Consider the following 17,124-nt stretch of genomic DNA (forward strand, 5'->3'; position numbering starts at 1 on the left):
TGTTCCAGACTTTGGTGGTGGATCCTCTCTCATCATGCGCTAATTTGGAAGTATACTATTCCCACAGCCTGGAGACCCACCTCAGCCCGATGGGGTCCAACCCCCATTACTGCTGTTTCGGACAGGACGAGAGCTCGGAGAGATGAATCGTTCAATAATGGAGGAAGTATTAACATGGTCAGATTTACTGCATCAGCTCTTTAGCAAATGACTGGAAGGCAATGTTGTACATATGGCAATTGATGGGATGATGCATGATAGTCTTAGGTAGGAAGAACAAGGTTGATTTTTGCTAGGCAGGTCAGGCCTCACATCAACCGGAAGTGAGTAGAAGAAGGAGAAGATCAACAATGTACTATGGCTTCTAATCGATCTATGTGACTCCACAAGTCAATCGATCAGAAAGCAACTTCATTAAGTAAATTCATGACGGATAGGAGAGGCCATAGAAGACAACATACAAAGATTGGGCACTACGGTGAGAGCTACAAGTAAGATTTTGCTCACACTGTCGGTACTTCTCATCCTCCTCTCTTCCCCTTTGTCTTCAAAGTTGGAAGCGACAAAAGGAGAACTGGGCGTACAACAGGTTTCTAGTAGAAGCAAAGAAGAATTGCTTTACTAGGAGAACTTTCAATTGGGGTCTGCACATGAAACTCTCACTTTTGTATCAGAGAAGTTGCTCCAATATATATCAAAACCACACAAAATCCCTCTTTTAGCTACAAAAACTTCAAGCCCAATGGAAATACAAGTAGAGCCATAATATAGTGATCAAAGCAGAAATACTCAGTAGATTAGAGGGTAGCTACAGAATTCAACACTAAAAGGATGATATGACTTTTCTAATTAATTGGGCTAGTCCAACTCTAATCTATATATATATCCAAATCAAGGTTATCCAACTACCTTGGGCTACTCCAATTTTTGGCAAGAGTGTTATGTTTTAAATATCATTTTGATGGGACTTTGAAAACACCAAAACAAATATAATATATGTTTAGCTAATTATTTTTATATTAGCTGCATTCATTCGAATATCCAAATTCATGTTACAGAAGATCTTTGATGTTATTATATCATATTTTCTTTTCTTAATTTATATACGTATAAACCCTTGTTTGCAAGGGTGAGAATATAAATGAACATATTATTTTAATCACATCTTAATGACTGCTTACATTATATACAAGATTCTTCTTTCATTTCTTTTTCCTCTCTTTAGTCTCTCTAAGAGGTATCCTACTCTCTTGATATTAGATACTATCGAGTTACTATGAGATGGGTCATATCACTTTGAAACAGGTTCAACCCAAGTTTTATGAGGTTGGTAGGAGATGACAACTAAATAGCTTACAAATCAACACCTTCAAAGAAGAAAAATACATCCTAGCAGGACCTAACCCAGTGCAACTTGTGCTTACTTTATGATCTAACCTTAACTAAGATTGAGCTTAGTGTAATGAATAGAGATGCCACTTAAGTACGAGTAATTTTTTTTTTACAATAAATAAATATAGAGAGAAAAAAAATAGTAAACGAAAGATCAAAAAAATAACTTCCAAACTGTGAACTCTTAAGATGAAGTATAGCATCTCCACACGTATCGCACATCAATGATAGAATTATACCAATGGAAACACAACTGTGGTTTCGCCCTACAGTTAAATATTATATCAAATTAAATATATGATATATTTTTTTCTTCGAATAATATAATATTCCTGATTTATTTTTATTCTTTAATGGTGTATTTCCATTCATGAATCTTTAAGATCTTCGATCAAAATTGTAATGAAGACCAAATTTGATTTTTTTTTCCCCTTCTATTCGAGTAGATATTATCATGAGACACAGACAAAATATCCTTAAACTAATTAACCTTATTTAATTAAGTATAAAACTAAATTAGTATATCATCTACCTCCTTTTTTTTTCCCAAGCCAACATCATCTTAATCAACGCATTGATCACTATATCAACAAATTAATAACCCCACTTGGAATCTTGAATTTTCTTTTATATATACACACACATAGTCCATGAGTTGTCAACGATTGGATCATTAAAGAAAGACACTACACCATTAGTTTACTGCTCCAAAAAGATCTCGAACCCTCTCTAGCTCGGTAGGACACCTCCTCCTTTAGGGTTAATAGTAAATCTTACCGTAATTTTAGCTGATGGCTATTGGGAGTCTAATCTAACATGATTTGTGTAAAGAATAGATTTGGCAGAGTTGTCGGACCACGTTATCCGTTACGCAGCAGATTGCCATTAATCATTAGCCTCGTGTTGTCCCCTTCCCATGTCGTGTTTAGAAGGGTAGGCCCCACGGACACCTAGACCTCGAGATCCGTTCCTCTCCTAAATTAACTGCTGCTGATCATTGTCTTCTCGTTGACTATGCTGTGCTCGTTTGGACGTTCTCGAGCACACAGGGACGGTGGCATACGATGAGACGTGGGTGTACAGATGTTCGTATAAATACGTTCAGAAAAATACAAATGTATCATATGAGACGTATGGGTTTGATGCTGGGATAATCTTACGATACACAGTTCAGAAACCATGACAAATTAGAATCATGGCCTTTGGCGGCTTGTTTGTTTGCACCACGAAAGGATCAAAGGAAAATTATGTTCTTTTGGTTATAAACCTTCTGATCAGCTCAATAACAACATACATTCTCAGGCTTTCACGTACATTTGCATGGCATTTATGCTGCGAGAAGTTACGAGAGATCAATATATGTGATGATAAAAGAGAATATTCAATCTCTCAAATAGATGGTGTCTGTTTTCGGATAATAAAAGGTGTGACAATGATTTTGATGTAAAGTATTAGTGCATGAAACCAATTAGGATGGCTAAAAGAACTGAAGAGAGACACCATCATGACCTGTGGATACTACAATACAACTACAGCATGGGGGGGGACAGTAATGACTTTGCTACTGTGAGGGCATTGCTTGGAGGATACTGCCATCAACTTTTGAAGGAGACTAATAGAAGTTAACAGATCATTGAGATGCTTCTTTCATGTAACATCACCAAATTGTTGATTGTGCTTTAGATTAGTTTAAGGTACCGCCTGCAACAAAGAAAGCTGCTGCATCTCCAAGCCACACGACCGCGGTCGCCGAAGTCGCCATGACCGGACCAAAGCGAGGGAAAGCGAAGCAAGAACGAGAGACCGCCGGCCCCAAAAAAAGTGACAAAAAGCAAGAGCAACACGTGTAGATCTACGCCTGCAGCTCGGGAGGGGTACTACGGCACCAAAAGGATGAGCTGAATCGCCCCCACACGGCGTACGTACGCATGTCCATATATGACCTCCTCTCGGTCTGTGTACACGACATGACACGAGAGACTGGTGTGGCGTAGGGGAAAGAGTAAAAGGACGGAGACACACTACTCCACGCGACCCCTCACTCGCGAGATGGAGAGACGGAGAGCAGACGACCGCAGCGCAGTTGCATCAGCGGCTGCAGGAGGGGGGGGGGGGGGGGGGGAGGAGGAGGAGGAGTAGAGCGATGGGATGGAAGAGAAAGCCACCGGTGTGGAGAACGACTAGTCAAATGTCACTTCCAACGCCTCAAATCATAAGACTGTCAGTGATACGTCAATCAACCTGATTCGCTCCTCGCCTCACTCACTCTCCCTCCCTCCCTCCTCTGCTCTCGTCTCTGGCTTTGCTCCCACTTCACGTACAGGTGTTGTCGTACGTAACGCACGTGTGGACTGTGACGTTTCGCACGCGGGAAGGCTTTATGTTGGCTCGAGCAAAGGCCATGGTTAGGCGTGCAGTACTGTCGTTTCCCCCACCCCCTCTCTCTCTCACTCTCTCTTTGTCGGCGCGAGTCCCCATGACTCCAGCAATTGTAGTAGAAAGTAAAAGACGTCGGCCCGGACGGGAAGCACGACGCAGAGCTTCGCCCCACCAATGAGCCCGGTCTTTTCCTTTTTACACCGTCTCTCTCTCTCTATCTCTCTCTCCCTCTCCTTCTCCCTCTCCCTCTCCCCCTCTCTCTGCCTCATTTAAGTGGCTTCTACTGTTACTACCAAGCCTTCACCCTCTTATTGAAGTCGCTTCGACCGTGGCAGTGAGACTTCTCACCAACCCAAACTTCTATAAACCCCCCCTGCAACTCTGAACCAATCTGGTCCTGCGTTAGTTGAGAGGAAGGAGGTCATCAGTCATGCAACACACACTATCCAGGGTCTGAGACCCCACCTAAGGGTGTCATTAATTGGGTTTACCTGCCACTAGCAGTCGCCGATCTCTATCACCAAGGAGTTAAAAGGGTCGAACAGGTGGTGAGAGAAGTCCGACATCGACCATCAGGTGTTGCACTCGGTAGAAAAAGCGGGACTCGAAGCAATTGGACGCATCCATCTCCGGTGGGGCGCCACCGCCACTGTTTGTGCTCTCGTAGCCAACCCTTCGTCGATAACCCAGCTCAGGTACCCGCCTTGCGGTGGCTTCGCCGAGGAGGTCCCTTGTGGCCCCGTTGCTCCTTCCGATCACGAGTCCGGCGGCTTCACTGCGAGAATTATTGCTCATGGAGTTCAGAACGCGTCTCTACCGTCAGGCTTGTGGGGCACGCTTGAGATCGACCGTTCGATCGAAAGGTTCCCCAGTCAGCATCAAAGCGTGAATAATTGGAAGAAATTTAGGGGCGGTGAAGACACCGGTCCATATTACACCTTCCCTCCTCTTCTCTTCTTTGGCTAAATTAGACTCTAATGGGTGTAATCCATTAGGGTTCGCCTTAGAGGAATCAGTCTCTATCAGTTTGTTGTCTCTCTTATTGAACTATTGGGTAAGTTTGAAATCCACATCTGAACTCTATCTCTCTAATGGAATCGGGTCATTGTCATGCTTGATGAGAGCTACTAACACAATCAACTTGTTTTGAACGAGTTTATGGCATTTGGTGTGCTTTCAATTGTTTTATTGTGGAGTTGTATGCACAACACCAACAGCAAAGAAATTGTGACACTAAATTAATATGTAGGACCATTGGACATCCCATCCTGAGTCATATTTTAGATTTTAACTGATGAAGAAGATTATATATATATATATGTAATGATTATTACATAATTTGATACTAGATTGTACATAATCATGCATTTTTAGTGACTAATTAGCTTCAAATACCTATATGTACTGATATATATTTATTGGTCCAGAATCATAGTATTCAATAATAGAGGTACTTAAACAATGATGCAATTTATATTGTATCGAATTATAATAATCTTAAGAGAGATTCTATCGATAAATTAAATATAATATAATCAGAGCTATTCAAAATGAGCTTGTATGTGCCTCAGATCATAATAGAGGTATACATAGAATAACATCCATATATTCCTTATATCCTCAATCAATCTTAATTTGAGTGTATGATTTAGAAAAAATATATATTTCTTATATCCTCAATCAATTTTATTTGAAATCGAAAGAATATACCTTCAATACTTTACCTAACATGATAAACATTAAAAATAAAATTTAAAATATCAAAGGTTCCTTATGTCTCTTGTGTGAAGGATGCATCCATAAAAGATCGAAGATCTCAGAGAAAAATGATGGAAAATTAACGAGGATCAGAAGCAGATTGATCCAGTAAAGCATGTCATGGAGAATGTTCTCCCTTAGTTATTTATATTATTATTATTATTATTATTGTTATTATTTACTCCCCTATGATTGCTGGTAAGCTTAGATGACAAGCACATACTATCAAGGCCAAGATTCTTTGTAGTGATGGCTGCGACGCATCTGTCTCTTTAGGTTTTGGCCAAACTCATCCTACTTTTTCTTGATTAGGACTTTTGACTCGGCCATGTTATTTGTGGAGGATGAGACTGCGAAGACAAACCAATAAAGAAAGCAGCGTTCATTTTAATTATATATTGGAGACGGTGTTCGGTCGTGTAATTTAGGATACCGACCGAGGTTTATTTTGCGTTCTGACCTCAATTATTTTAGGAGCTCGGCGGTGCAGCAGCACCACCCAAATTGGCTTCTCTCTCCTCATCTTCTTTCTTTCCCTTCTCCCCCATTCTCTCTCTCTCTCTGTGTCTCTCTCTCGTAAGGGAAATAGAAGGAAAACAAAAAGGAATACATACGAAAAATCTCAACCCACCACAAAGCGCAGATAGGTGTAGAACAAGGACCAGACGCAGAAGCCTCAGAAGAAGAGATGCAGGAAGGAATAAAAAGGCAAATGAAGTCCCAGACTCGCTATAATCATTGTTGTTACTCTCTTCTTTGCGATCTTTCCGTCATCTCTTTCCACTGACATAATTTTCTCATCCAGACTTGTAATCAGATACATCTGAACCTTAAGAGAGAGTTACTGTGCGTGTGTGAGAGAGAAGGCAGAGCACAGACAAATAGGACAAAGTGTTCTCTACAGAAGAAAGGAAAGAAGAAGAGAGAGAGAGAGAGAGAGAGGGAGAGAGAGAAAGAGAGAGAGAGAGAGAGTGAGTGGGGGTGAGTGCGTGATCGGTGAGAAGGCATGGAGGAGTCGCTCAAGTCCCTCTCCTTGGACTACCTCAACCTCCTCATCAACGGGCAGGCGTTCAGCGACGTGACCTTCAGCGTGGAGGGCCGCCTCGTCCACGCCCATCGCTGCATCCTGGCCGCCCGCAGCCTCTTCTTCCGCAAGTTCTTCTGCGGGGCCGAGCCATCGTCGCCGCCTGGTCTACTCCGCCTCCACCACCATCACCACCACCAACACCACAGCCCGCGGTCGCCCACCGGCGGGGCCTCACAGTGTCTGTCCTCCTCCCCCGGCAGCGTGATCCCGGTGAATTCCGTCAGCTACGAGGTGTTCCTGCTGATGCTCCAGTTCATGTACAGCGGGCAGGTCTCGCTGGTGCCGCAGAAGCACGAGCCTCGCCCCAATTGCAGCGACCGCGGCTGCTGGCACACCCATTGCACCGCTGCCGTCGACCTCGCTCTCGACACCCTCACCGCTTCCCGGTCCTTCGGAGTCGAGCAGCTCGCGCTCCTCACCCAGGTCCGCCGCCCACAGATCTGCCCGTTGTGCTATCTCACGTGGTCAGATCACAGGGATTTTCTTGTAGCTCCTCCTCCTTGTTTTAGGAGTTGTCAGCTCGCTGCCTCCTCCCTTTTCCCTTCCCCGTCTTTGGTACATTCACTGGTGACGGATGTGCTTTTCTTTTTGGGACATCTCCATCCACTGTTTGCCTCACGCTTCTTCCTCTTGAATCTCTTCCCCTCTTGTTACTGTGTAAACAGCAACCTTCTATGCTGTGTGCCATAGTGTTTGCATTATGTCTCCTCCAAATCAAAATTAGATCCATCTTTCACCAACCCTAAATTTAGGGTTTGCCTTTCCTTTCCCAGTAACGGATATATCCTTTCCTTGTCCCACTCCCTGCAGCATTTCCAGCCATTTCTTGAATTGGGTGCCTCCTTTGCTCCCGTCACCAAATCGTCTCTCTCTCTCACTCTCTCTCTCTCTCTCTCTTCCCCGGAGGGACTCTCCCTGCTCTCATCCCTTGTATATTTAATGCAAGCCAAAACCTCAAATTCATTGTTTTGACAGAATGTGCTGCTAATGCTCTTTTTTGGGTGCTCGTTGGGTGCGTGCAGAAGCAATTGGCTAGCATGGTGGAGAAGGCGTCGATCGAGGACGTGATGAAGGTCCTGATGGCGTCCAGGAAGCAAGAAATGCACCAGCTGTGGACCACCTGCTCCCACCTGGTCGCCAAGTCCGGACTCCCGCCGGAGGTGCTCGCGAAACACCTGCCGATCGATGTGATGGCGAAGATCGAGGAGCTCCGTCTCAAGTCCTCCCTCGCCCGCCGTTCCTTCATCCCTCACCACCACGCCCTCGAAGTCGCAGGCCCTTCCACCGAGCTCGACGACCACCACAAGATCCGCCGGATGCGCCGCGCCCTGGACTCGTCCGACGTCGAGCTTGTCAAGCTGATGGTTATGGGGGAGGGGCTCAACCTTGACGACGCCCTCGCCCTCCACTACGCCGTCGAGAACTGCAGCCGTGAGGTGGTAAAGGCGCTCCTTGAGCTCGGCGCTGCCGACGTCAATTGCCGTGCAGGCCCTGCAGGGAAAACGCCACTCCACGTCGCCGCTGAGATGGTGTGCCCCGACATGGTAGCCGTCCTCCTCGACCATCACGCCGACCCCAACGTTCGCACGTTCGACGGCGTGACCCCCCTCGACATTCTCCGCAACCTCACCTCTGACTTCCTCTTCAAGGGAGCTGTCCCGGGCCTGACGCACATCGAGCCGAACAAGCTAAGGCTTTGCCTCGAGCTAGTCCAATCGGCAGCGCTTGTCATGTCGCGTGAGGAGGCCAAAAGTGGCGGAGGCGGTGCCGGAAGCCACCCTCACTCGGCCATCTATCCACCGATGCATCCGGATTCGACCAGTTGCACCCCTAATAACTCAAACGGCAGCACGGTCAACCTCAGCTTGGATTCTCGAATGGTGTATCTGAATCTAGGGATGGCCGCACGGCTGGGATGCAAGATGAGTGATGGAGGCGAGGATGACGACGGCAGCAGTAGATCGCAAGGTGGCGGCGGCGGTAACATCGGCTTGTCGACCATGTTTCCTTCTCATGGCTTCCCGTGACTGCTGCCTTGTAAGCTTGCATCATTCAATTTCACATCGACTGCATCTTCCTCTATCTAATCCGATACTCAACGCAAGGCAGATAGTCAAAGAGGCAATGGAATGTCCTCTGAATCAGTGTATTTTGTTTTGCAGCATTATTGGAGGTGGCATGTGTAGCTGCATGTAGAAATTAATAGAACCTTTGTTTGGATTGTTGGCTTTGCCTTTTCTTCTTTTCTAGTGTATTTGCTGATCAAACACCAGAACGGGTGGGGGGGGATTCAAATCGAGGTCAGCGACAAAGGTCAATCTCTTCACTTTCTGGTCTTCCCAGCCTTTGTTTTCCACATTACATTATATTTGTTTATGACGTCGATTTCCTCCCTCTCTCTGTCTCTCTCTCTCTCTCCATCTTTAATATGAACTGTTCTTTTGCACTGAATGCAGAAGGTTATTTACTGCAATAGTTTACCACTGTTGTTTTTCCCATCCATCGTAGGGGTAGGTTTGTTTGGGTCTATATATATAATATATAATATATATAGTGAAGACAAGAAGCTGTCTCTTCAACAGTTGAACATTTCTTTTTCCTTTATACATAGCTTTCAATGCTGCAATGCCATCTTGAAGGTGCTAAACTTTTCTCTGCATTATATTAGAATAGCCAAAAGGATCATTCTGCTGTAGACACATAAATCTCTTGTCTTCCATCAGTGCAACATTGAGGGTGACTACACGACATCACCCTTTTGTAGGTTCAGAGCAGTCTTCACTTGAAGAAGCTTTTCTGTACACTTTTGTATGATGATCTTATAGCATGTTTCTGTGCTAGCTTTTGTGATATATAGCTATTACTCCTTGTTCATCTTTTCTCCTTGTTTTACTATCAGCTTCTATCCAACAGAAGTAGAATAATCCAATCCAAATCACAAAAATCATATGCCTTCCTTTGTTCCTAGTCATGTAGGATTAGGTTTTGCAGGATCGAGTTTCTACCATTAGCATCAAATCTATTCCAAGAAAAAGGTTGAGAGTAGAATGCCTGTGAACACTACCAGACAAGTTGATGGCTCTTTTCTGTCTCTCCTTGAGTAGCTTCTACTTGGTGCAGACAGATCAGATGCATCATCAATGGCTACAGTGTATTTTCTGTTGGTGGGTTTACTGCAAAGGGTAAGCATGTGAGCAGAATTGATATAGTGAACAGTGCAAGCTTTGGATTGTTCGTGTTAACTATTGGCTCATTTTCTTTTTATTTGTTGCTAGTTTCATGCATAGTATATTACCACAGACTATTTTCCAGGCTCCAATCTACACACTAGAAATTTTCACTGACCATATTATTCTTCAGAAGTTCTATGATAATGTCTTATGATTTTTCTTTTGATGCCTTTAAGCATGCTGAATTTGTTTATTGTCATCTAAGCTATACTAATTTTGTTTTTTCATCTGATAAACACTTCAATATATATAGCATAATAACAATCATATAAAAGTTTCCTGTTAATCTAAGGGATATATAATGATTGCACAAAACCAATTTCAATAACTTTTTTTATATAAAAAAGTATCTTATCTTAATATTGCTAAAATATAGATAGATTGCAATAAGTTGTTTTGTCATATTTCATTATGCCAGTATTGCTTTGGACCACATAATATGTATGAAACATTAAGTGAAGAGAAGATTTAGTGATATTTAATGTAGAGAAAAAGATATGTGCACAGACACTAGAGAATCAAATTCCAGTAAAATGTCATCAGAAGTTTCTGGTACTGTTGAAATGAAGATATCAGCAAATGTTTTCTTGTTACACAAATGGTAAGTCACTGAGAGTTTACTTCAATAGAACAACCAAAATCATGCTTCCTATGTTTTTTTTTCTCTTATTTTTCTTGCAAAAGTTGCATCTGACTAGTTTGAGTTTGCCACCCATTGTTTGTTGCAATCTCTGGCTTTTTAGCTGCTGCTATCCACCCAACTCTGGCTTTTTAGTTGCTGCCATCTACCCATTGTTTGTTTCAATCTCTGGCTTTTTAGTTGCTGCCATCTACCCATTGTTTGTTTCAGTCTCTGGCTTTTCAGCTGCTATCTACCCATTGTTTGTTTCAATCTCTGGCTTTTTAGCTGCTATTCAGTATCCTTTGGATAAAAGATACTATTTTAGAAGAATGTCTTTGGAAATTTAAATTGCTTGATGAAATGGAAACAAAAAATGGTCATAAACATGTGAATGGTTCTTATTGCTCTCCAGTTGTAATGTCTATGGAGTACAAGTAGCTGCATTCCACCTCCTGTGCCTTTGATCATTCGACAGATACCTATGTGACAGGCATTATCCTCGTCCTCCACACACGAATAGGCATAGAAAACATGTGTTGAAAATGATATGGTAAGTTTTCTATCCCAGCATAAATTTACTTTAGCAGATTAAATTGTCCGAATGCATATGTTCTCATCCTTTATTCAGCTGCGAGATGGCCTCTTGTAATGTTGATTATTGTAGTGCTAACTCTTCCAAGTCATGATTAACTGCTTAGTTCACTATCATTCGAGAGGAGATAAAAATGCACATCATCTCTGATATGCTGCATTAAAGGACATATTCAATGTAGATTCCAATCCGTAATTGCAAAATCACATATTGCATGAAATTAGGAGTATATTTTAGTTCACCTATTTGTTCAGAGAAAAATTAGATTGATGAGTTTATTATGGTAAATTATACATAGGGAAGTCTTTCGGGAGTCTTATTAAAGGGTATTAATCGAATTCATTTTGTCAAATCTCCTAGGTGCATAAAATAGAGAGAAGTAACTTGACACAAAAGAAATATGAATTTTTGGTATAAGTGTTTGAGTAATGATAAATGTGTTTAGTTTCATATTAGTTAAGGAGTAAGAGAATAAGATTTTGTAAGCGTCAGAGTCACCCTCTACCTTGAGAGGCGTCTCTTAAGCTTATCTTAAAAGAATAAAACTATACAAAGTCATGTAAAATAGATAATTCTTCGTAAGCTAATACTTGATGACTTATTATGCGGGTAGGCACTATAAGCATTTGTCACGCCTTCCATATAAAAAAGGACAATCTACTATAAATATAAATCTCTCATGATTCAAATCACTCTGGTTTATGGGATGTGACTAGTAAAACTCTTAAGGTTTACGCAACATGATATATAAAGCAACGGAGAAGAATTCAACTTTTTAAGATGTTGACATATTGATTCCAATGTATACAGTATGCCTCATAAATATCTCAGTATTAACCTCAAAATTAATATTAATCCTAAGATTTTGATTAATTAGATAACTAAATGTTTAGTGATAATACTTTAAATATCTTGATTCAAGGGATGAGGACACTCGTGTATCACATGACTAAAGACTCGGAGAAGAATAATAGGATGAGACGCTAAATTGAAGTGGACATCAAAGTGGTTGAGTTCGTCCTTTGCTCTGCTGGGTTACGTGCATGTTTCATATTTCTTTGGAGTAGTTGGATGCATGAAGCAACAATGACTAGATTTTTCCATTTAGGAGAAGTATATTTTAGTTTTCTGCTTGATTTGATCGTAAATGCACGATCATGAATAATAGGTTAAACATGCTTGGAATCGAATTAAGATGCTTGGGCTTTTGATTCACTTCCCAGCTTTAAGGATCAGAAGGGGCAATGCTTCTGTCCCCAATGGAATGGAGGAAACGAAGAGATAACATCATCACTAAATTCCAATCCAACACTCAAGAAAAAAAACAAGTAGGGAGCTCAACAAAATGTAAATAAACAAAGAAGGATTAGATATTCGATTGGTTTGGAGTTGAATAAAATAATAATGAATTGAAATTATTAACCATAAATATCCTCAAATGTAAAAAAATTAAATTGAGATAGCATCATTAATTTGGACTGAAGTATTTTGGATCAATAGTTAAGAGCAAAACTAGTATTTGGGTATGATTATTAGATTATCCATGGACTGGGTTTAATTCTAAAGTATGTTAGGTCTTTCTAAACTTGTATGTGGCACACAGACAACCTAACAGATCTTCTAATAAATTACTGGTAGTTTAATGCGATATGCCCAAGAGAAGAAAAACTCACTCTGAATGATGACAGCCTCACACCTTTGAATGCAAATGTATTACCTTCATCCTAATGCTCCAGTATGGGCCACAGATTTCCTGGATAGACTAAGAAGGGATCTCCAGCTATCATAGAACACACTGAAAACTAATTCAAGAGATGTTACATAGGGCCTCAGGAATGATGTAACAGAACTCTCAACTACTTTGTAGATTAAGCCTCAAGCTTGGCATAGAAAGAGATATTTGAATTAGCAGTGTCAAATTGCTCCTTGGAAATACTGGAAGAGAATTAAATGATGAAGCATTTTGATGTAAAAAAGGGGCCCAAAGATAGGCTTTGGTGTCAATTGAAGTGGCTCCACCTAATGGATGTGGTGGTGACTTCCTTGTCAAATATTGATGGGCAAACTGAAGAAGAAACTATTTCTTAATAAAAGTCGAACTCTAATTTTATTCACTGACAAATCTTATTTGACTTCATTGTCAGATAATTTTTTTGTTTAGAGGTAGCCATATTTTGTATTTATTCCACTGACATAGCTCCAAAAATTTTGAGACATTGTTACCAAGGCAGGATCAACAACTTCACATACACTGCAGAATGTGGAGTTTTGAAGGTTTCCTTGCCCCTCCATCTGCTCATCACACTAAGAGAGAAAGAGATCATAATTATGATATGATATAAATCACAGTTCAATCCAATAAAACATAAAAATATTTAGGATTTATGATATGAAATAACCATTCAGCACATGAAACATGAAGATGGATATGCTGAAGAGATAAGAATTGTCTTAATTGAACATTTACCTGTGCAGCAAAAGGAAATAAAGCAATGAAGTAAATCTGGAGGAATACAATCAATAGTTTATCTTCTCATTCTTTACATTTTGCTATTCAAAAACACATTTCATTGAATCGAAAACAACATATTGATGAAGTCAGAGTAGAAAGCCAGTTTTCTTTTGTGAATATAAATTGCTCATTGATGATTAATCTATTCAGGTTCAACTGTAAACTTACAAATAGATGAAGTCAAGTGGCCAGTGACAGATGGTGAAATTGAGTTGTTCTTCGGTCTACAGTCCAAGAGAAAACCCGTAGATTATGAGTTTCCACTGGTTCAAGCCAATGCCATGATACTCACTGTGCAGGAGAATCAAATAAGAATACACAAAATTTGTCAATTTGCTATTCCTTATATTCCATTCACTATTTTTCTTTGTCTCAAAGAAAGAAATCTTGCACTTCTGTCAAAATGATGAAATAACTGCATGTTATATACCCTTTTCTTCAACCAAGGTTCATAAATTCCCAATGACTCCAGCACTAAATCCTCTGAACTCTCAAAATAGATTGCTTGGAGTACCTAACCTCCAATTCAACAATCTATTTTTATCATACTTTTCATATTCCTGTATAAGAAGACACTGTTTGTTACAAGTAAAAAATCCTAGGAAGATATTTTCTGTAGAGGATGCAGAATTGTTCTTGCAAATTTCCATACTTGTAACTTCTCATTTCCCACTAGGAAGCCATCATCATCTGAAACAAGAGAACCAAAATGCTCTTCAGAGTACCACCAAGAGTGCTGAATTTGAAACTCATAAACCAAAGAGGTAGCACAGAGCCAGTTCAATCTTTTTCAAGATTAGAGCATAAGAAGGTCAGAAAGACGCAGACCAGTTTGACCACAGCTTTATCCTTCCGTGGCTGAAAAAGCTTCTGTTCTATGGCACAACACTTGTGCTTCTTTTCTTCAAACTTTCTGCTCTGTGTGCAGACAAGGAGCTTGTTGTCAGTAGTAACGATGCAATAATCATCTAATGTGACAAAAAGACAGAAGTCAGCTTGATCAAAATGAATCAGATGCACTTTGATCATAACATATTATTCAAATTCATGCAATGACTGGTCCAAAGATGCAAATGATAAAGTCAAATCCCATGTGAAATCCAGAAGCAAGGAAAACAATACCACCACCATGTTGCTGCAACACACACAACCATCCTCTTATGCTAGTAAATGTGCATCAAGAAGAGCAAGATAGTTACATACAACAAAACTTCTGAAGAACAGACAGTTTACAGTAGTAATGAAAACAAATTTCAAGAAGAGAACTAATCTTACTGATTGCACCTCCAAGCTGATACGGAGAACAGTGGCCGATCTTGCCAGCACATCATGAAGCACCCGTTCTCTTCTTTCACTTTATAACCCTGCCAACCAAAGGACTGCAGCAACCTCCTCGCTTGCAGCAGTCCATAGTAGCTCAATGGCAACAATCTGAACCCTGCCATGCCCATCCTCTGACTCCACCTCTCCAGCTTCTCGTGCCGCTCCTTCCTTTCCAACCCTTCGCATGCTATAATGTTCCTGATCTCCTCCCCGAATAGCATCTTCTCCACCCTGAGACGCTCGACTGACTGCCGCGGCACAGTCAAGTCGAGGCTGTCGAACACCGCAGCGTAATAAAAGAGCGCCTCCACGAGCCTCTCCTTCAGCGTCTTCCCATTGTGGTTGGCCTCCTGCTCGGTGACCACCACGATCTTCGGAGACAGCCCCCACAGCGACGCAAGAAAACTCTGGATCCTCGTGGGCGGCCGTGCTGCTGACTCTGCGCTCGTGCTATGTGTATTGGCCAAGTGATCCTTCTCGAGAAATTCCCCTAACGTTAGCTTACTAATTGGTGCAATCCTTTGGGCCTTGCGCAGGTGGCCGCCGACGTCCTCGGTGGCCAGCAAGGAATGCAATTGGAGGACGGAACTGATGGCTAATGCCTCCCCAGTCTTGACTCGCAGTCTCTCGAGGTCCAGGTTATCCAGCCTGCTAACTAGGGGAATGAATTGGAATGGGACGTCGAGCCGCTCGGCCGCCTCCGATAGGCGAATCGCCGTGTAGTGGAGCACCTCCTTGTGCTCGTGGATGCCGGTGATCTTCAAGTGCGGCGGGCCCTCGGACCGTGCGCTGAGTGCCTGAAGGAGGGGGATCCACTGGGCGGGATCGGACGCGTTGAGGTCGACGACGTGGACCACTCGCTCGCCCTCCATGGCCTCCATGATGGCCTGGTTGGTGACGACGAACGACAATCGGAGGAAGGGGCAGAGGTCGAGGAAATGGCGGCGGGCCACGGCGGCCTCCGCCAGCGGCAGGACGCGGGCGGAGTCGAGGGCGTGACAGAGGCCGGGCCACGAGCGGATGGCGCGGCGGGCGAGGGCCTCGGCGAAGTGAGAGGCGATACGCTGCATGGCGTCGCCGTCGGGGGCGGCGAGGAGGGCGATCTGCTCGAGGGCCGCGTTGGCGGGGTCGAGACTGCCGCCGGAAGCAACGCGATTGGCGCAGTCAAGGAGGAGGTGGATGAGACAGAGGCCGCGCTCGTCGGACTTGAGCTCGCGGACCCACGGCGAGTGCGGCGAGAGGGAGGGAGGAGAGAGGGACAAGGTCTCGAGTGGGGACGAAGTCACCGACGACGACGAGCCGTCGTCCTGGACCACGACGCCGGCCGATAAAGGCATCATCGCCCGCTTCGCCCGCTCCGGCAAGCAGATGAATCTGGCCAAATCTCGAGCGCTTGATCGACGAGAATTAGAGCCCAGTAAGCAACAGATTCTTGCAGCCGAAGCAACAGCAGAAAAGACAAGACTGCAACGAGAAGCAGCAGTTCGATGGATTCACACCGGAGGAGGTTTTCAGAGTTGGAGCTCCAGGGACCAAGTTTCCTGCAGTAGCAGACAGCGACCCGTGCTCCAATCCTCCTCACAAACGGCAGATGGAACTCCTCAGCCCATCCCTCTCAAAGGAGAAGCCATTCCGTCCGCAACGCCTCGGTCTTCTACCGTGGTAATGGGTGCTCGGGTTTGGAGCCTCATGTCGGGGTCGCTTTATTCCTCATCCTCGCAAAAACCAAGCACTACTACTGCTTGTGTTTGTCTCTTCCACGGGGGGACGGAGCGTATGGAGGATGTGAGTGGATGCCTCCAAATATCCCATCTCGTCGTCTAGCGAACGGCATGTCCGCCACCCACCGTGCTTGCTAGCTGGGATTACGATGAGGAGGACAAGTCTCCATTCTCTTCGCGCCAGTTAGGATCGATCGGTAGGAACGAAAAAATTAAAATAATACATCACTTTTAGTCATCATCTATGGCAGTTGACTTTGCATGTCATCGATAGATTTCATGCATCAAGTCTCGATCATTAAAAAAATAATAATATCAAATATCGATTATTTGACAATAATGATCACATGATATGAGAAAAAAAAAAAATACAAAGGCTAAACTGATATCTCATAAGGAAGGAAAAGATATCACTGTGATATCACTGGACGTTGAGATGTATATTGCAAATGAGACGAGAGGAAGAAACAATCACGGAACCCAATGTTCCACCGCGCATATGCAGACA

General features: G+C 43.0%; 2 protein-coding genes across 5 annotated transcripts; one reads left to right on the top strand and one right to left on the bottom strand.

Moving 5' to 3' along the window:
* Positions 1-6,023: 6,023 nt before the first annotated feature.
* LOC135627319 (BTB/POZ domain and ankyrin repeat-containing protein NPR5-like) lies at positions 6,024-8,839 on the top strand. Of its 2 annotated transcripts, none has more exons than XM_065133368.1 (3): positions 6,024-7,039; positions 7,639-8,653; positions 8,779-8,839. In XM_065133368.1, exons 1-2 carry the CDS (start codon positions 6,536-6,538, stop codon positions 8,641-8,643), a joined length of 1,509 nt encoding a protein of 502 aa, XP_064989440.1. In that variant the 5' UTR covers positions 6,024-6,535; the 3' UTR covers positions 8,644-8,653; positions 8,779-8,839. The 2 variants fall into 2 exon arrangements, with proteins under 2 accessions (XP_064989440.1, XP_064989439.1); XM_065133367.1 differs by having other exon boundaries at positions 6,024-6,237; positions 6,335-7,039; positions 7,639-8,839.
* A 4,706-nt stretch (positions 8,840-13,545) lies between these two features.
* On the bottom strand, positions 13,546-16,776 carry LOC103971943 (scarecrow-like protein 3). Of its 3 annotated transcripts, none has more exons than XR_001976102.2 (4): positions 14,848-16,776; positions 14,401-14,490; positions 14,003-14,262; positions 13,546-13,863 (listed from the first exon to the last, which is right to left on the bottom strand). XR_001976102.2 is itself a non-coding variant. In XM_018820095.2 (4 exons), the coding sequence occupies exons 2-3, from the start codon at positions 16,233-16,235 to the stop codon at positions 14,448-14,450; spliced, it is 1,431 nt and encodes a 476-aa protein (XP_018675640.2). In that variant the 5' UTR covers positions 16,236-16,287; positions 16,395-16,776; the 3' UTR covers positions 13,977-14,262; positions 14,401-14,447. The 3 variants fall into 3 exon arrangements, 2 of the variants coding, with proteins under 2 accessions (XP_018675640.2, XP_064988292.1); XM_018820095.2 differs by lacking the exon at positions 13,546-13,863 and having other exon boundaries at positions 13,977-14,262; positions 14,848-16,287; positions 16,395-16,776; XM_065132220.1 differs by lacking the exon at positions 13,546-13,863 and having other exon boundaries at positions 13,977-14,540.
* Between the last annotated feature and the right edge of the window lie 348 nt (positions 16,777-17,124).

This window comes from Musa acuminata, chromosome BXJ2-11 (genome assembly GCF_036884655.1).
Source record: "Musa acuminata AAA Group cultivar baxijiao chromosome BXJ2-11, Cavendish_Baxijiao_AAA, whole genome shotgun sequence".
In the NCBI taxonomy this organism is placed as follows: Eukaryota; Viridiplantae; Streptophyta; class Magnoliopsida; order Zingiberales; family Musaceae; genus Musa; species Musa acuminata.